This window comes from Eublepharis macularius, chromosome 5 (assembly GCF_028583425.1).
Source record: "Eublepharis macularius isolate TG4126 chromosome 5, MPM_Emac_v1.0, whole genome shotgun sequence".
Taxonomy (NCBI): domain Eukaryota; kingdom Metazoa; phylum Chordata; class Lepidosauria; order Squamata; family Eublepharidae; genus Eublepharis; species Eublepharis macularius.
Window position 1 is genome coordinate 41,689,868 of NC_072794.1, and position 20,608 is coordinate 41,710,475.

The following is a 20,608-nucleotide window of genomic DNA, read 5'->3' on the forward strand; positions in this document are numbered from 1 at the left end:
CATTGGGGCATACACACTAGCAAGTATTCTTGGGATGGCACTGTTACAGCAATGCACCAATTCCACAACACAAAGCTAAAATATGCATAGACTCTAAATCCCTACTGATTCTCCTAGACCTCTAAGCAATGTTCAATACCATTGAACATGCCAACTTTCTGATAATAGTATTGTCCAGCTTGCCAGTTAAGAACTGCCTTACACCCTCTCTGTGCCCCTGCCTTCAGAGGTGAGGTAAGAAGTAACCAAAAATTGAGCTTTTTCAGTAGTGGCACTGTGTCTGAAATGTGTGTCCCCTTGAGGCTCACCCAGCTCCTGAGTTGCTCTCTTTCAGGTATCAGGCCAAAACATTTCTGTTCACCTTGGGTTTTAGTTAAGATTTTGATCCCTTAACACCATTTTATAGTGCACTTTTAATCTGCAAACTGTTATTTTAAACTGTCCAATGATGTCTGCCTTCATGCTGTGGCTGCATTTTTTTATTCTGGATTTTAATTAATAATTTTTAATGTGCTACGTGGTCAGAGGTGACTTGATGGCACATAACACACACATTTTTTTATTATGTTTTATTCTGTAAGCTGCCTCAGCGTAGGTTTCCTGCAGAAGCGACAGAAATTTTTCAAAATAAATAATTTCTGATGTGCCTCTTGAGGCTAAACCAGTTGCTTTTTCCTCCATTTTTAGTATGTATGGTACACCTCAACATATTTTCTCTGCTGTATTTGTTTTCTTCTAAAAGCTCAGTGAACTGTCTGTATTTGCAAGCATCAGTAATCCACAGTCCCTCCCACCCCTAGATCCATTCACGGGCACAAGAATTAACTAGCAAAACATGAATATGCATTCTCTCTCTTCCCATAAAACTCTGTTTTATTTATTTTATGTATATTATAAGCCACCTTGAGTTCTAAGGCAGAAAGGTGGTTAATATATTAAATAAACAGATATGCCAAGGAATCTCTTATTTTGCTGTAAGATTCAAATGCCATAGCAAAACTAGAATTGAGCAATAGTCCATGATGAATCAATATTTACTAACCTGAAAGTGGTGTTTTGTTTTTACACTGTCAGATCTAATAGCCCAATGGGGTAATTATTCTGGAATAAGATACAGTAATTTATGCAACAGATACCTCTATCCCATAGGCTTTTCTTTCATTAGAAAACGTCTAAATAAATAAAAACAATGGCCAAATATAAGTTGGTTAATGGGCAAAAAGGGTTATTTCCTCAATGGCAAATACTGACCTGAGTGTTGGAAGAAACGAGTTCCCTACAACAGAAATGCAGATGAAAAAGGCTTTCATTTCGCCTCAATAAAAAAATATTTTAGATTGTTGCTGGGGAAACGTTATCATCAACCCTCACACACACTAGCCGAGGATTCCTAGGGAAGGTGTCAATCTGGAAGCCACCCCCTCACCTCTAAAACGTGGCAGTTTTTAGAGCGAAGGAAGCGCCTTCTGTAGTTGCTCAGGAGCGCTCTTAGCCTTCCTGCATGGCACCAATTAAGCACTGCGAGAGCAGCAACAGGCGAGGCCAAGTTGGACACGGCCAAACAAACAGTCTGGAGGTGCCCCCGCGAAATTAAAGGCAGCGCTTCCTAAGAAGGGGTGGAGCCCAGCCCGATTCTGGAAAGGCCCCGTGGCTCCTGGCGTCCTCGGAAGGGGCCGCCTCCTTCCCTGAGCTGCTCTCCTCCGCCCGCAGCCCTATTTGCTCATGGCCACCGCGTCGTTGGCGCGCTGCTGCAGCACAGGGGTCCTCGCGGCAAAGGCTCCAGCCGGCGAAGCCCTGAAGCACGTGGGCAGGCCCCTGAGCGCCTCCAAGCCCGGAGGCCGGGCAGCTCTCGAGTGCTCAAGGGAGGAGGCGGAGCGCACGCGCGCAGTGTTAACGGCGACGGAGCAGAAGATCGTTGAGCTGCACGAGGAGGCATGCGCAGTGAGTTGAGCCGGTTCTTTCGCCTCGCCCGGGGCGCCGGACTGTGCAACCGCCTTTTGGCTCCGGTCTATTGTAGTCAATCAGTTGGCCAAGCTGCCAAGTTCCTTGCACGCTAATTTTGCAAAACAGCAGGATTTGAGTCTAGTGGCACCTTGGAGACCAACAAGATGTTCAGGGTATAAGTTTTCGAGAGTCAGAGTTCCCTTCGTCAGATAGCCTGAATATCTTGTTAATCTTCAGATACTTCTTCAGATAATCTGAAGAAGGGAGCGCTGACTCTCAAAAACTGTCCTGAAAATCTTGTTCCTCTCTACGGTGCCACACTGGACTCAAATCCTACTATTCTAACTGCAGACCAACACGGCTACCCTATCTGAAACTAACTTTGTAAAGGAGTCGTCAACAAGCAAAACCGCAGCAGGAAGTGATTGGAAAAGGTGCTGCCTCTGGGTTTCTCTTTTTAAGGCAGCTCAAGGCAGAGAACTTTTCAAGTAGCACCCACTTGATGAAGAAAATGATCACTCTTATTAGATTACCAATTCTAGCTTGGGAAATTCTTGGGAAGGGCCGAGTTTGGGGAAATGAGGGAGCTCAGCTCACCCAGGATAATATAATAATATTCAATTTATATACTGCCCTTCAGGGCAACTTAATGCCCATTCAGAACGGTTTACAAAGTATGTTACTCTTATCCCCACAACAAACACCCTGTGAGGTGGGTGGGGCTGAAAGAGCTAGAAGCTGTGACTAGCCCAAGGTCACCCAGCTGGCTTTAAGTGGAGGAGTGGGGAATCAAACCTGGCTCTCCAGATTAGAGTCCCGTGCTCTTAACCACTACACCAAACCGGCTCTCTGAAGTTGCCATTTCCCTCATGGGAACTGATCTCTGGAGATCAGAAAACTTTAGGTCCCACCTGGAGGTTGGCAACCCAGCATCAATTAACATCTCAGTGGTTTTTAAAGATATTCCTTCCAAGAGAAATTTTATTTTAAATCAACAATTGAGTCTTTTAACTACAGAATAGTGTCCCAGCTCAAGATGAAACCACAATAATCTACAGTATATATTTTTATAATGTTACCAACCTCAAGATAGGGCCTGGAGTTTTGTAATTACAAACTGATCTCCAGAATACAGTGATCACTTCCCATATAGGAAATGGCCACTTTGACTTCATGGCGTCACATCTCTCCTGAATGCCCTCCCCTCCTCAAACTCCACCCTCCTTAGGCACCACCCTCAAATCTCCAAGAATTTCCTAAACCAGAGTTGACAATCCTAATCTACCCAGATCTTTGTATGTCATATACTTGCATTGGAGCATTATTGGGTATAGTTACACAGAAAATATAAGGCAGCATTTATGCTTTCAAATTACATAGTGTCTGGCATGTAGCAAACTCAAGTACCAGAAGAATTGAGTCCAACTCGAGATATCTATTTGAGGAACAAACTATTTCAAGTGATACCATATTCACAACTGGACCAAGAACATTATTGTTGGTTGTTGTGGATTTTCCGGGCTGTATCGCCATGGTCTTGGCATTGTAGTTCCTGACACTGTGACACTGAGAGATCTTTTTGGTGCTACACCTCTGAAGATGCCAGTCCCAGCTGCTGGCGAAACGTCAGGAACTACAGTGCCAAGACCACAGCTATACAGCCCGGAAAATCCACAACAACCATCGTTCTCCGGCCGTGAAAGCCTTCAACAATACAACATTGTTGTTGTTAGCCATAGAAGTGAAATGGAATTTCCATGTACATAGACAGTATAGCACCGAAAGCCACATGCTGGGGACATAGCAAGCCTTCATACTCTGCTTAGAAGTGTACAAAGTAATTTGGTGGGCTACTGTTGACATCAGAAGACTGAGCTATTTATTCTATGTATTTCTTTTATATCTTGCCTTTCTTTCAGAATGAAACTCAAGGTGACATCCATGGGATTCCCAGGAATCTCCTGTCCAGGCCAGTAACCCTAACATAAGCTGTTTAGCTTCAGCATGGTTACTGTGTCATGTACATTGAAGTGCATAGCGGATAAACATAGATCTAATCTAGCAATGCAGTCCTTATGTTCTTTTCTATCTATGCCTGTTTACAGAAAAGAAATATGTCCGGCAGTGGCCTTTGTGACAGCACGTGCTGCTGGTCTTCACAGTCACAAGGGAAAGGGCTTGACTACTTTGCCAGGATGAGAATGTATCTGCTGGCACTACTGCAGATATTAAGTGATATAGGTTGAGTCACTGTTAGTAAGCTCTGATCATGCAACATAAGTGCAGCCACACTGCTCCTATGCATAAGCCTCTGTTGGCTTGAGCCAGCACAAACATTGTTTTTAGCATTGTTTTACTCATATGTGTGGTATATTGATAGTAAAGGTGCAAATGACCCGAAGAAGCAAAAAGTTGCAGCAATCCAATCCTATTCTCAAACGAAGTAAGCAGTGCCAAAAGAAACTTCAGACCACTAATAGGGGATTCATTTATTTAGAAAAATTTTAAGCCTGCCTTTCTTCCTGCAGCGTTGGAACCCAATGCAGTTCACAGCATAAAAAATAAAAATAAGAAAATCAATAAAACATGAACAACAGTCTCAGTCAAAAGCAGCAAGTATATTCAGCACATCAGTGCCCCTAATAAATATTTCAGTGCTTCAGCTAAACATGCTACTGGCTGAAGTCCACTAACTTACCAACCCCAGTGCCCTCCTAAATAGTTCCATTTTGCAGCCCTTCTGGAAGGTCAGCAAGGTGGGAACCTGCCCTGCCTCCTCCAAGAAGCTGATCTAGAGTGTGTATATGGGGCGAGAGGTGACAGCTGAAAGCCCATATTGAGACAGCACCCAATCAGTCCTTAGCAAGGGAAAGGATAGAGAGAAGGCATTGGAGGAGTAGAATGGAGTTGCCTCACATCCTTCAAGGATGTGGATCCCAGGTCATGAAGATCTTTAAAAGTAAGCATCAGCACCTTAAATTGAACCTAGAAACCAACAGGCAGCCAGTAGAGAGATCTCCTTAAAATTCCAAGTTGTCAGTTCCTACATTCAGGAATAACTTTCTAGCCCCAAACTGGCTATTGTATTAACAGAAATGGCTACTGACCCCTGTTGATGCCCTGTGTACCATGCGCTCTTATACACGGATCACAGGATGAAAATAGGCCACTGACTTGCCTGTGTGAAGAGCTCTGAGACTCACTGAAACATACACTGGAACAGGGGAAGCCAAAATTACAGTACAATTCTAAGAAGAGTTACTGCAGCCTAAGCCCACTGAAATCAATGGGCTTAGGCTTGAGTAACTCTGTTTAGGATAATCAAAAAGAGTCCAGTAGCACCTTTAAGACTAACCAATTTTATTTTATTGTAGCATAAGCTTTCGAGAATCAAGTTCTCTTCATCAGATGCCTGATCCGAACTGGTCAAATACAGAAGAGGAGGGGAGGGGAAAGAACGGGACATATATCACAAGAAGACAGGATGCAATTAGTGTGAAGGCAATCAAAACATTCCTTTGCTTGTAAATGTAAACATCTCCTTTTGGTGTGGAGTCAGTTTGCCGCAGTGAAGGTATACAATTCCTATGTAGTATAAGCCCTCGATAACCACAGCTCTCCCCGCCAGCTGCATCTGACAAAGAGAACTGTGGTCCCCGAAAGCCCACACGCACTCAGGCTGAGATAATTGACAAACAAAGCCCACACCAGGCGTCTCTGGGCTCCCCCAGACCACGCCTCTGTAAAGGAAATCTGTTACCTGTGATAATGTGATAACCCCTCCCCTCCTCTTCTGTATTTGACCAGTTCGGATCAGGCATCTGATGAAGAGAACTTGATTCTCGAAAGCTTATGCTACAATAAAATAAAATTGGTTAGTCTTAAAGGTGCTACTGGACTCTTTTTGATTTTGCTACTACAGACTAACACGGCTAACTCCTCTGGATCTATGACCATGGAAAGCACTGCATTCAGCCGAATGGAGAGGAAATCCATCAACCTCATGAAGAAACTGGCAGAAATACAAACAGACATCATCTTTCTTTCTAAATGCAAAAGACTGGACATTCTACCCAAGGGACTTCGTGTGAGGAATCCATTGAAATCCACTTACTACACAGACTACAGTGAGAAACTATGCAACACCTTATCCAGGAAACTCTTAATTCACCTCATTGGACTGATGTACAGCAAGCAACAATGGATCAAGCAAGAGATCTCTGAACTAGACTCTTCCATGAAGTACACCCCTTCTGCACAGACCGGGAACTGGCAGATGTTTACCACAACCAGAGAAACTATTTATTGCAATCTATTCACTGAATTACAGAACAAGAAGGAGAAGAAATTCTCAAAACTCCTGCCTGCAACAGAGAGCAAAAACACTTTGGATCCACCAAGCAACATCATCAATCTTTCCAGTTACAAGCTGAGCCCAGCAGAGGAATCAGTCCTCTCACGTGGACTATCTTTTTGCCCAGCCAGACCCACATAAACCATACAACTTTGTGGAGACCTGGAGGCCTATTTTAGACGCCTAAGACTGAAAGAATTCTTCAACTACTCTGCTGAACAAAACGATGAACAAAGCACTGAACAGACACCATCACAGCAGCCTCAGCAGCCCCCACCCCCCCAACCCAGCAATACGCAACCATCGTTACAAAACTCCAGGAAAAAGAATTCCACATGGACACCCCCTGAGGGCCGTAACTCCTCATTGGACTTTTTTTTTTTTTCATTCGATTTATATACCGCCCTTCAGGACAACTTAATGCCCACTCAGAGCGGTTTACAAAGTGTTATTATTACCCCACAACAATCACCCTGTGAGGTGGGTGGGGCTAAGAGAGCTCAAGAGAACTGTGACTCGCCCAAGGTCACCCAGCTGGCTTTGTGGAGGAGTGGGGAATCAAACCCGGCTCTCCAGATTAGAGTCCCGTGCTCTTAACCACTACACCAAACTGGCTTTTACATTGAATGCTTCCGTAGACGTGCTCAGGCTGAGATAATTGACAAACAACAACACCTAAAGCAGAATCTCAGCCGTGGAGAAAGAGAGGCCATAAACAGCCTCCAAAATAATTCTGGCATCGTAATCAAGGAAGCTGACAAAGGCGGAGCAGTTGTCATCATGGATAAACAAAATTATATACAAGAAGCAGAAAGACAACTCTCCAACACAACATTCTATAAAATACTACCTTCTGACCCCACGGAGCAATACAAAAGGGAACTCAATAAAATATTAAAAACACTCCCCATGGACATACAAGAATGCATCCATACGGACACACCCCAGGAACCACGACCAGGAAGATTCTACCTACTACCCAAAATCCACAAAGCAGGTAACCCAGGATGCCCAATTGTTGCAGGAAAATGCACCATCACAGTAGGAGTCTCGGGATACATGGACTCTATCCTCAGGCCCTATGCCACCAGCACACGCAGCTACTTATGGGACACCACTGACTTCCTCAGGAAAATACAGTCCATTGACAACCTACCAGATGACACCATCCTAGCAACCATGGATGTGGAGGCCCTGTACACCAATATCCCACATGCAGATGGACTGCAAGCCATACGGAATATTATCACGGACAAAACCACAGCACACCTCGCCACTGAACTTTGTCACTTCGTACTCACTCACAATTACTTCGAATTTGGTGACAACTTATATCTACAGGTTAATGGCACAGCCATGGGCACACGCATGGCACCACAATATGCTAACATATTCATGGCGGACTTGGAGCAACGCTTCCTCAGCTCCCATCCACTGGAACCACTACTATACTTAAGATTCCTGGATGACATCTTCATCATTTGGACCCATGGGAAGGAAGCCCTTGAGAGATTTCATCAGGACTTCAATAACTTTCACCCTACTATCAACCTAAGCCTGGACCACTCTACACAACAGGTACACTTCCTGGACACCACTGTACAACTACATAATGGACGAATAAATACCACCTTATACCGGAAACCAACAGACCGATACTCATATCTACATGCCTCCAGCTTCCACCCTAAACATACCACTCGGTCTATTGTCTACAGCCAAGCCTTACGTTACAACCGTATCTGCTCCGATGCTCTCGACCGAGACTCACACTTAAGAGATTTACAACAAGCATTTTTGAGACTACAGTACCCACCAAATGAAGTGAAGAAACAAATCAACAGGGCCAGACTAGTACCCAGAAACAGTCTGCTCCAGGACATACCTAAAGGAACTAACAACAGAACACCACTGGTTGTCACCTATAGCTCCCAGCTCAAACCCATCCAACGTATCATCAGGGAGCTACAACCCATCCTGGAAAATGATACCTCTCTCTCAGAAGTCCTGGGTGGAAGACCTTTTCTGGCCTACAGACAGCCCCCCAATCTTAAACGACTTCTCACTTACAATCATGAATCGGCCAGCAGGGCCACCAGCACAGGTACCAGGCCCTGCAACAGACCCAGATGCCAGCTGTGCCCCTATATCTACCCAGGGAATACAATTACAGGACCCAATGGCATCAACTACACTGTCTCTGGCTCTTACAGCTGCTCATCCTCCAATCTGATATATGCCCTCATGTGCCAACAATGTCCTTCTGCTCTGTACATTGGACAAACCAGCCAACCTCTACGCAAAAGAATAAATGGACACAAATCTGACATTAGAAATGGAAACGTCCAAAAACCAGTGGGAGAACACTTCAATCTACCAGGACATTCCACCAAAGACTTAAAAGTCGCTGTGGTTCAACAGAAACCCTTCAAAAACAAAATCCAACGGGAGGCTGCTGAATTGGAATTCATATGCAAATTTGACTCTGTCAAGCTGGGACTGAATAGAGACTATGAATGGTTATCACATTATCACAGGTAACAGATTTCCTTTACAGAGGCGTGGTCTGGGGGAGCCCAGAGACGCCTGGTGTGGGCTTTGTTTGTCAATTATCTCAGCCTGAGTGCGTGTGGGCTTTCGGGGACCACAGTTCTCTTTGTCAGATGCAGCTGGCGGGGAGAGCTGTGGTTATCGAGGGCTTATAGGAATTGTATACCTTCACTGCGGTAAACTGACTCCACACCAAAAGGAGATGTTTACATTTACAAGCAAAGGAATGTTTTGATTGCCTTCACACTAATTGCATCCTGTCTTCTTGTGATATATGTCCCGTTCTTTCCCCTCCCCTCCTCTTCTGTATTTGACCAGTTCGGATCAGGCATCTGATGAAGAGAACTTGATTCTCGAAAGCTTATGCTACAATAAAATAAAATTGGTTAGTCTTAAAGGTGCTACTGGACTCTTTTTGATTTTGCTACTACAGACTAACACGGCTAACTCCTCTGGATCTGTTTAGGATTTCACTGTTAGTGACATTTTAGTGACCTCAGCCAACTATGATAATCTTCAGAAGTTTGAGCACTATGAGACGCTCACAATTCTTTCTTGCTTTGGCTTTGTCTAATACTCAACCTCTAAAAATACAAAGATCATTCTTATTGTATCAGGGCTATCAATTTGGAACCCAATGAGAGCTGAAAATTTGAAAAAGAAAACAGGCTAGTGGCTGTTTACCAGCCTATGATAGAACATCCAGAGTCGATTGGGCAAGCAGACAACAGGTAACCTCTCTTTTAGGACAGAAAGACTAGTGAATTCCTTATGACTCAATCACTTTAATTCATAATGGCAGTTTTGAACGCAGTTATTTTAATTGGAGCTGTCGCTTGAGCTGGTGGCCTGTGGCCAAGGGCATCGTTCCAGTGTTTGGTTGGGGAGTGGTAAAGAGAATTCAGTGGAAAGGATAAGATTCTTCGGTAAAGCTTAAAGTTCTGTCCTTAGATATATTCAAGATCACATGGAAAAGAAACAACAACAGTGCATGCAGACCTCTAATATTGCTATTAGGGCCTATTTCATCTTTCTCTCTGGAACTGGAGATGGTGTTCCTGAAAAATAATCACATGATCAGGAATACAGGGCTAGGCATTTGCTGTCTCTCTAAGCAGCCTCCCTGCTCAGTAGATGGTGCATCTGCTTGGGACATCAGAATTCCACAGGTTCCAAGCTAACTGAGAAATGTCAAGGGCGGGGGAGTCCTCACCACCATCCAGGGTCTTTGAGGTAACTGTCTGAGAAGTAGAGGGCTATACTATCTCACCAGTTTTCCCAATTGCAGCAACTTTGTATATCATTCCGTTCAAGGACAGCAAAATGCCATGACCCAGACATCCCTGCTTGTGGTATTGTGAGAGATTTTAATGTCGGGCTCTCCAAAATTGTATGCCATTGCACCTGCCTACACCTTTCCTGGTTCTGGCCAAGTGTTTTTAAAAACTGGGTGGGACTTTTGTCCAGCAGAACTTCTGATTGGCCACTGAAGATCTGATTGACTGATCAGATTTTTTAAAGTTGCTTTGGCAGCAACTGCCACCACAGCACAAGGATCTTCACTGCGTTACTGAAGGTAAGCTGTATATGTAGGGTTCCCAGTGCCCACCGATGGTGGGCAAACTCCCGGGAATTTGCCCCATCGTCCACAGGCAGGCACCTCCGGAGTGTGCGCCGCACGCACACTCCCAACTGATGTGGCAATGTTGCTTCCAGAAGTGACATTGTTGCGCCATCTGCAGGAGTGTTCCCACACTTTGTTTGGGGCCCAAATTTGGGCCCCAAACGGGCTGAATCGGTCTCGCGCAGTCAGCATGGTGATGTCACTTCTAGAAGTGACATCTAGACTTCTAGAAGTGACATCATCACGCTGGCTCCAGGGCACGCACGCAAAAGAAGACATCGTGCCCGGCTCAAGGTAAGTGCCAGGGACTCCACCCTCCTGATGGGAGGTAAGGGGTATCTGGCAACCCTATGTGTATGCAAGAAAATATTTTAAAACAATACATTCATTTTAAAAGGCAATCTGTTAAATAGAGCTTCTGCCTAAAATGTTAAACAGTTTCTATTAAGAGTTATGCATAACCTGACTCCCTGACGTGGTTGGTTCAGCATCCTGTGGCAACCATTTTGTAGCTGGTTCTGTCTCCTGCAGCAGCCATTTTGTGGCTGTGCCTGCTACCCTGTGTCAGAATTCCAAAGGTGCTCACAAGCTGAAAATGATTGAGGACCCCAGTTTAATTTATTCAGAAAATTTTGCTGAGAGGGAGGAATAGTAGTTTAGACAAAGAAAATATCTTTAACCATGTTTAAAGCTATCATTTCCAGACATTCTGCCTCCAAAAGTTCAATAGGTTAGTATTAACCTTCAAGGCCCTTAACGGACTGGGACCTGCATATCTTTGGGACCGTCTCTCCCTGTATGTTCCCCAGAGGGCATTACGGTCTGCAGATCAAAATCTGCTGGTAGTTCCTCGCCCCAGTATGTTCACTTGGCCTCAACCAGGGTCAGAGCCTTTTCGGCTCTGGCTTCGGCCTGGTGGAACACTCTCCCAGTTGAGACCCGGGCCCTGTGGGACTTATTACAGTTCTGTTGGGCCTATAAAACAGAGCCAGGCCTAAGAGAGTGTTTGAGGAGCTGGCAAACTATCCTGCTGGTCCCTTGTTTTGTTCTGCTCCACTGTTTAATGAGATCTGTTATGCCTACCCAGAGTGATATGTATTAATATATATCTGATGATTTGTATTATATGTATTATATACATATGTGATATGTGATATGTATTATATATATATTAACTGTGGTTTTATGATGATGTGACCCGCCCTGAGCCAATTACAGGGAGGGCAGGATATAAATCCAACAAACAAACAACTCTTCTCACATTGATCAGTCTGGCAAAGTCAGACGGTTACGTCTACCATAGAGACCAAGCAAAGGATTGTGGGGTATTTCAAGAATGCAGTGCATATAGCACCCTGGCCAAGCCTGTTTGGCCTCACCCCCCAACTTATATGACCAAGATTACAGCCAACATTACCATGTAAAATTGGCAGCAGTAGACAAATTGTCTTCCAAGGACAGATGCCCACCATTAGTGATCATCTCATTAAGGAATTTCTGATAAGCTTCCAAGGAACCCCAGGGTTCTCCAGTACACAATGTGAAAACTGCTGGCCCTGCAGAAACATTAATGTTTGCTAAGCAGACATGCACATAAAAGCTGGACAAGTCTTTTTGCTGTCCCAAATAAGTTTAGTTTCTGTTGTTGCCCCTCCTCCCATAGCCTACAATATTAAGAGTATGCTTCTTCCAAAGCAGAAGCAGGAAACTTCAGTGATTCACATGCTTATGTTCTGTTGCATTTCCTCTTGCTCCAAGTCGCCTCTACTTTCTTTCTCTTTGTAGAGACTCCCAATAGTGTTGTTTAATGTGCCACCTGCTGCCTCTCTTAGTTTCCCTCAACTTCTGGTACCTCAAATATCTATATGGCTTTATTTGTGGTTCTGGGATGGTCCTACAAACCCTTAACAAGAATGAAGGATTGGAAGCTGGCTTACTAGGTTAGACAGGTGTTTGGGTGAGATCCAAGTACGCTGTGGATAATATCTTATTATTGTCCTTGTTTACTTCTGGTCATGGAGCGGGGGTCACTGTGGGGTTGGGGGGATAGTTGTAAAATTCCTGCATTGTGCAGGGGGTTGGACTAGATGACCCTAGAGGTTCCTTCCAACCCTATGATTCTACTTGGTAGTAGCAGCAGCAACAGTTGGTACTGTTATACAGTGCCATCCATACATATAGCATGTTAATGAGTAAAACTCCCTGCTTCAAGATGGTGTAAGGTCTGAGATAACAAAAAGAAGGGGGTGGATATACAGGGGAAGAATGTGTGGCTTTCCTCCTCTGTTGAAAGCATTGGCACATAGCCTACTTTAGACTAGAGGGAGTTTCTTCAGTGGAACTACCACTTAAGTTGCAAGAAGGCTCCTCACTTCGCTCAGTGGAGTGCTTGGATCCATGCTACTAATAATGTTGGTTTCCTCAAAGGGTGCTGTGGCAGAAATTTCAGTTGAGCAGGGAGAAAGCAAGGTACAAAGCCTATGGCTGAGAGCCATCTGATGAAGGGAGCTTTGGAAATGTGTGCCACAATAAATCTGTTCATCTTAAAGGTGCCACAATACAGCTTTTTTGTTTGCTGCAACAGAGTAACATATCTAACCTCTGGAATTAGAGATTACAAAAGTGAATGATGTGTCAGGTTCAGCCTGAAGAATTTACTTCTCTTCTAATTTTTAAAGGCTGGACAGAAGAATTATGTGGATCCAGTTACTGGCTACCTTGTATTCACCAAAGTTGCCCATTTGCAGAGGGGAAACTGCTGTGGCTCCTCCTGCAGACACGTGAGTATTAAACCAACTAGCAACTTGTGGTTTCACAGCAGCTAATCAGCAAACTTGTTAAGCCAAAAGGCTTGAATTGAAAGTTGAGTTTAAGTAAAAAATCTCATGCACACCATAAGTGGCAAATTCCTGCTAAAAACATCAGGGAAGTCCCCTATTTTAAATACCTAGTTTGATCAAAGATTAACTTGGTCAGTGCAAGCAGCTCATATTAAAAGATTGCCTACAGCAGCAACAAATATCATCTGTTGCTTCTTTTATCCATCTGGGACTCAATATATTCCAGCTGCAATTAAACTCTTCAATGTCAAGGTGCCTGTGCAAAGTTTATATGGGGCGGGTATTTGGTTCAATAAAATAGGCAAATCCTTTGTTTCAGTTCTTATTAAATGCCTATGATCCATCTCTAGAATTCCAAATTGTGTAGCAAGGGTGGCCCTCTGAGATGAACTGGGACAATCCTCTCTTGAAGTTTGAGATTGGATGAAGGCTTTATTCCAAAAAGTTAAAATTATACACTCTGACATCCAAGAGGGCTACCTTGACTTGATTAGAGAGGAGTCTTTTGCTTCCCATTGGGATAAACTTGTAGAACAATGACTTCAGCTCCTTAATCTTTCCATGGACTCCCTCCATTCAGTCACCAAACAAGAAGCTATGTGCATGATTAAGAACGGTTTATTAAGGTATGATTATAACAAGCACGATTTGTGGAGCGCAGTGTGTGTGCTCTACTCAGTTTGTTGGTATTCTTCCATCTGTTCAGCTTCCTATTGTTCTTCTTTGACTGTTCCTTGATATGGGTGTGCCTTTATGTTGGCATGCCTAAATGCCTTAACATCTAGAGTTTTATGAGGGAGGTATTGTAGGGTACCATAGACTATGGGACTGTGGTGTAGGTCTATATCACCTGACTTTTAAATGCCACTATTTTTCTGAGGATAGGAATCTTTTAATCTTTCCTTTACTCCAAAATATAGATCATATGGAGACATTACTTCTTTTATTAGAATAGTAGGCCCATCACTCTTTCAGTTAAGAAATTTTATACACTTGTTGTGATTGATTTTCACAACTGTTCAAATGTGGTCTCATTCTAATATTTTAGTAGTCTGCTTAAAATTAGTAAGTTAAGAAGCAGTATGAGGGAGGGAGAGAGAGAGAGAGAGAGAGAGAGGGAGGGAGGGAGGGAGGGAGGTTTAAATAAGAATACTTGTTGGGAAGCTGAAATCCAAGTTTCCCCCCTTAAACTGACTTCTGAGTCAGGCTCAGTTATTGTGGTTAAATTCCTGTGACTCCATAGTTTGGTATAAAACCCACTCAGTTCCTTAGTACTTACCTCTGAGTAAAGACTGCTACAAGAGAGACATTTGACTAATATGACTGACATTCTAATCCACAACCCAAGTGCACCAAAGTGTTCAGATTTTAACCCATTCTAGTCCATCAACAGGCCGATTAAACCAAAGAAATTGGTTTTTAGTTTACAGTCACATCAACTAGATTTGTTTCCAATGAAAATGTATGGCTTACAATGGAATTTGTTTCCTACTAAGAATATGGGCCTGCCCAAGAGTGACTCTCAACATCTCAGGCCCAGCTTTATGGCTTCCTACCTTCAGAAGCGAAACAGGTAGTCCCAAGGGAGAGGAGAGGGCCTACCCACTTGTGGCGCCTGAGGAATTCCTTTACCTTAGCCAAAGCTGTTTTCATTCATACAGGCTTTGGGAGATGTTGGTTTGGGGTGGTCTGACATGGTTTTGTACATGGTTTGTTTATTTAGAGCATTTTGCCCCATCCCTCAACCAAATATTTTTGCATGGTAGCTTGCAACAAAAGACACAACAGTAATATAAATAAACAATCCAAATCTAAAACATTAAAAGTAGCTCTAAAACAACAGAATAATTTGAAACAGCTTAGCATAAAAGCCAGGAGAAGGAGTAGAAGCACATGAATGTATTTTTAAACAGCAGATTCCCAGAAACTTCTAAATAAGCAGATTGTGTACAAGCAAATACATCAATTTGGTAGGTATTTCAAAGGGAGGGGAAGAAAAAAATCAACGAAAAAAGCTAGAAGGTCAGAATATTTGGGGCCGATAGCTGAAGAGAGGGTGTTCTGCATTTGGGGTACCCCAACTGAGATTGCCGTGCTTTTAGAAGCAACCTGCCTCACTTCAGATGTAACAGAAAGGTAGACCAGAAGAACCTCTGACAAAGTTTGTAAGAGATGAGAACATCTGGGTGCAGGTTTTGGTTGGTCAAATTAAATGGTATTATATTCGTTTGATGTCCGTCTGATGCCAACCCGTGGAACTAATTTCCAAACAATAGGTTTAGGATTGAGATGTTTAACACCATTGGAACAAGAACAATTTTCCATCTCAGATTTTTTTTTTAATTTATGGCTGTTACTTTAACTTTTCAATGTGAATTTAATGCTCCATGGGATTCTAGGCCCAACCCAGAAATATCATGCAAGGAATGAAAGTGGTGGCCTGAAAGTACCCTATGGGAATATCAGGTCAGTGGTTTTACTTGGTCTGCGCGCCAGTTTCATTGTATTTATTATCTCATTTTTTAAAAGTACATAGAATAGAGATGTCAGCTGATTAAAGAAATATTGGCCATTTAATTGTTTTAATTGTAACCAATTGATTATTTATTAATAAAACAACATATATGGAGAAAAGGCATACTTTGTTTTTAGATTATGCACACATGAATTGCAGCAAACATCTTGAAAGAGGCATAATTTCGTGTGTGGGAACCAAAGAGGGGTGCCTCTTTTAAAATTATGCTTGCCAGTTGTGGTTTTTGTAGGAGCTTACTCCTAAAACACTTTTCATTTGTTTAATAAAATGCACTGCCTGATTCATCGAGGAGACATCTCTTTAATCAATCAAAAGCTTAATAATATTTGATTGACTGATATAGTGCCAGTGTACATGCTTTAAAGCCCAAAGTTTGTTGATGAAGATTTCACAAAGACTCTTAGTGTAACATTGTACATTATGTTCATTCAGAGCAGCTTTGTATCATGTAAATATGCTGGATTTGTTTCAGTCACAATCATCCACATAACTTCTTAACAACAGAGCAATAGTCAGCAAAAAAAAATGCATTCTTCCGCAGTGGGCCAGTGTGTTTCATTGACTCTTCTCAAGCAGCCTTTCTCAAGCAGTTTCATTGACTCTTCTCAAGTGGCCATTCTGCATATTCTGTTTAATTCTGTGAAGATGGTTTAAAACCACTGCCTATCCAGAGGATAGGAACTTGCATCTCCTTTCACATAGTTCTTTCCGAACTTCTTGGCATTACAAGGGATGAGCCAGTGCTAAGCTCTCGTGGCCCTTGCTTACATGCTCAGGGTAATGCTGATTGCCACTTTCGAGTCAGGAAGGAATTTTACTCCAGGCCAGATTGGCCAGGTATCCTGGAGGTTTTTTGCCTTCTGCTGGGCATAGAGCAGGAGTCACTGGGGAAGGTGATCGGGGGGGGGGGGAGATAGCTATAAATTTCCTACATTGTGCAGGGGGTTGGACTAGATAACCTTTGTGGTTACGTCCAGCTCTATGTTTCTATCCCCTGCATACTTACTTGGGAGCAAGCCACATTGAACACAGTGGGGCTTATTTCCTGAGTAAGCATGCACAGTGGCTGGCTGCAGAAAAATTTTACTTTTTTCAGCATGATAGATCCTCCCTCCCACATTAAGCAGGTTGACATAGAAGTCAGTTCCCTTGACTCAAATAAGATTTCCTTCCTTGTTGGTACTTTTTAGATTGCATATGATGTGGGCAGGGGAGAGATTGTTTCAGATGCTGCATAGGCAATGGAGTCATACTTTGCAAGTGGTCTCCTGGACAGTAATTAGGACCATTCGCTCAGAGAAGGGACAAGGGGGGCATGCAGGGTTTAATTCCCCTCCTTTCTCTTTCAAGTCCTGAGGGCACCCATGATTTATAGGACATCATTAACTAGTCCTCCTTTAACTCTGGGCAAGGTAGAGGTCTAGTCAAGAATGACTTATTTCATCTCTCTCTTTCTCCAGTGTCCATATGGTCAAATGAATGTTAAAGATCCGTCCAAAAAGAAGCAGTTCAATTCCTTTTTCTATGCTTGACGATCGAAGCCTTTTGCATCGTACCATGAAGAAAGAAAAGATCAGCAATCACCTTCACTCTTCCCCCCCTTTTTCTGCCCCCTATTGCTTCCCCATTTTGCATATTGGCGTTCTTTTGACCTCTGCTGTTCCGTATCCTGAATATTTTCCAATTGTAATTGAAAAAAATCCATGTGTGTGCCAGTGATGCTGAGCCATTGACAAGGCTTTCCCTTTCTCTGCCATTATAAACTGTAAAGAGATGTTTGCTGTGCTTTTCAAAGTCATCAGAGGAAAAGGGGGGGACCAGCAAGTCTAGGAATAGCTTTGTTTTACTTTAATGATGCAGAGGTATAGTTTGGGAACGCCATCAAGGGCTTGTTCCTTTGAGTGCTAAAAATGGAGAGTGATTTCAAGAGACAGATTCTCTTTTATCACAAGTTCGCAAGAATATTCCAGTCTGATCCACAGTGCAGTCATTGGATTTAAAACTTTGACTCTAAAATTTTTGGATCTGGATATATTTGCAGCTTGATCCTGGGCATATTTACTTGGAAGTAAGTACCACTAAATTCACTGGGGCTTAATCTCAAGCAACCATGGAGAAGGCTTTAAGACAGGTTCACATCTACATAAGTAGCAACAAGCTGTGACTGTATTAAAAGATGCTAGAACGGAGGTGATGTGAGAACGTTTTATCTGTGATAATACAGCTATGGTGCTTATTCACATAAGTAAATCCTTTCTAGATGTGGCAGTGAGAATGTTTTATCTGTGATAATATAGCTGTGGTGTTCCATCCACATAAGTAAATCCTCTCTAGATGTGGCTGCCATCAAGAGAGGAACATACATTTGACAATTGACAGCTGAAGGTGAGAGTGCCATTTTGTTTAAGTGACATAAGGTGATATGAAAGTTCTGTGGTGCTGAATCTGTGATACCCCATTCATGACGGCAAGGTACCACGTGAGACTCAAGTAATCAAGTAATAAACATGCACATGTGAACCAGTCCTCTTGTTAAGCTTGCATTCTTGAATTTATGCCAAAGTACATTGCTTGTTTTGAGCTGTCTTAAATAAATGGGCTGGAAATAAACATTCAGCAGCACATTTTTACAAATGGGCATTCCTTTGAAATCAATGGGATCTACTTCCAATTAACTGTTCTTGTGATTAGGGTGTAAATTGTGCCTTGGCTTAGCTTAATCATGGAACAAGTTCTGTCATGAGTTTTGAGGTCTGGAAACAGAAGAAGAATAAAACACAATAAAGGCCATGGATGTATATGCAATGTCCAAGCCAAGCTGGTAAGTCAAAAATAAATGGTACCCAACAAATACCTATTATGTTAATCTTGATCAAAACCTGCAATTCTACAGGTCTTCCTCCACACTTACTTCTTCCTGAAATTCCCTCCACACTTACTGAGGAAGAAGCCCTGTTGGAACGCAGTAGTAGGGTTTACTTCCACATAACCCCTTATAAGATCAAGTTGCCCACTTCTGCTGTTGGAAGTGGGGAATTGAAAAGATGGGCAGGATTCATTTGCATTTTCTGAATATTTCTGTTTGAACTTGGCCTGATCTACACATACAAGAGAAGAAAGTGGATCCCTAAGGCTATGTTTCACCAAGTGACAAATGGGTGCTGTTTTTTAGCATTTCTCTTTGATAAAATGGACTTCAGTGTACTTGGAAAGGTAGAACTCTGCTTAGGATCACACTGCTAAAACAGCAACAACAACAAACACAAGATGATCAAGAAGGAAAGCCCTCCTGTAGCCTGCTCCCTGATATACTGTGTATGTCTTGCAGAGAGTATTTTCTGTCAAAGAGCATTTGAAAGTGTGATTCACAGTCTGTTCTACCATTTCTTCTATGACGTCATTTGGTACCTGGGGTAGACAAAGCCTCTATTGGGATTGAGTGTCCCCTAAGCAAGTTGTCTCAGAATCCTACTGAGGTCTATTCAGTTGGTCTTACTCCCAGGAAAGTGTTCTTTGAATTACACTGTAAAACGGTAAGCTTGGTGGATGGGTGGGGACTAACTAGAAAAGTCTATATGCATACACAAAACACATGCTGGGCATAATAATGAGCACCCAGGAGGTATTTCAAGAGCTTGGGAGCAAACAAGTTCAGTTTTTGCCGTGCTTCAAAATGTCTTTACTCCAATTACATCCAACAGGATTGGGTGTAGTTTCACTGATTTAAGCAAAAACAGTTCCCCCTTCACAATTGCTATTCTTAATGGATAGTATTTGTTTGGAACCACAAACCAAATAAAATGAAGCTCTTGAATGTAAATTGCTTGCTCTTTCACTTCAAAAGGATAGCAGAATTAGTCTGCCCTAGAAAAATAGCACAAAAGTTCTTTTGCACCTTAAGCTTAACATAAATAAATGTTAAGTCTTTAAGGTGTCACTGGAGTTTTGTTTTATGTTGGTATTTCATTGAAATGGAGAGCAAACTCCTTCTGGACTCAGGGGGCACGGCAGAGGAAGACCTCCACCTCTATGCTCTGTTGTTTTCTCTCCTAAGTAACTGGTGGGTCATTTTATGAGTCAGAATCCTACACTTGATCTTAGCCTAAAGGCTGAGAGGCAATCTGCAGTCTTTCTTACTTGCCACCAATACCTGGATAAAATGCTATTGAGGTGGTTAGGGGTTATTTTCAATTAGGCAAAGTTAAAATGGGGATTGTTAGTTCCACTGAGGGCAGAAAGTTTGATTCAGCTAGTGCTGTCTCAGTCTTCAAACAGCCTAAATCCTATGCAAACGGTAAAGAAAATTTCATTGTCTTAACTATAGAATTAGCAGGTTGAGCAGCAATCTTAGGAAAGCCCTTGGGGCTGGACGCTGCATGAACATGCTTTGGATCACACTGAAAATTTAGAAGGGTCTGTTCTTAATGGGATAAACAGACGCTACAATCTGTTGCTGGATCTGAAATCCCCCTCCTTCCAGTTGTGAGGGCTTTGCCGCTACAGTTCACAGCTCCCTGATGCCCTATCCCCTTTTCATTTACTCAGAAATAAATGCCACTAATTTAAATGGGGGCAGATCAAGTTCCTTGACACCCTAAAGTAAGGCATTAATGTGGAACAGTCCTGGTTAGGTGAAGACGCTGCTCCGGATTTATTTGTGCGTAAGTTACAGTCTCTGCAATACTTGGGAATTTCCTCCACTCTGAGCCTCTTGAACTGCAACCCCTCTCCATCCAGATTGGAATCATACTTCAAAAACG

At 42.8% G+C, this 20,608-nt stretch overlaps 1 protein-coding gene across 2 annotated transcripts; it reads left to right on the plus strand.

Annotated features, from left to right (window-relative positions):
* The first annotated feature begins 1,599 nt into the window (after positions 1–1,599).
* Positions 1,600–18,371, plus strand: C5H1orf53 (chromosome 5 C1orf53 homolog). Of its 2 annotated transcripts, XR_008597075.1 has the most exons (4): positions 1,600–1,941; positions 13,151–13,252; positions 15,712–15,778; positions 17,309–18,371. XR_008597075.1 is itself a non-coding variant. In XM_054981057.1 (3 exons), the coding sequence occupies exons 1-3, from the start codon at positions 1,723–1,725 to the stop codon at positions 17,378–17,380; spliced, it is 393 nt and encodes a 130-aa protein (XP_054837032.1). In that variant the 5' UTR covers positions 1,600–1,722; the 3' UTR covers positions 17,381–18,371. The 2 variants fall into 2 exon arrangements, 1 of the variants encoding a protein (XP_054837032.1); XM_054981057.1 differs by lacking the exon at positions 15,712–15,778.
* Positions 18,372–20,608: the final 2,237 nt, after the last annotated feature.

Coding starts and splice junctions, on each gene's coding strand:
- C5H1orf53 (XM_054981057.1), top strand. CDS start 1,723: ATGGCCACCGCGTCGTTGGCGCGCTGCTGCAGCACAGGGGTCCTCGCG. Junction 1,942..13,150: donor TGCACGAGGAGGCATGCGCA/GTGAGTTGAGCC, acceptor TAATTTTTAAAG/GCTGGACAGAAGAATTATGT. Junction 13,253..17,308: donor GTGGCTCCTCCTGCAGACAC/GTGAGTATTAAA, acceptor CTCTTTCTCCAG/TGTCCATATGGTCAAATGAA.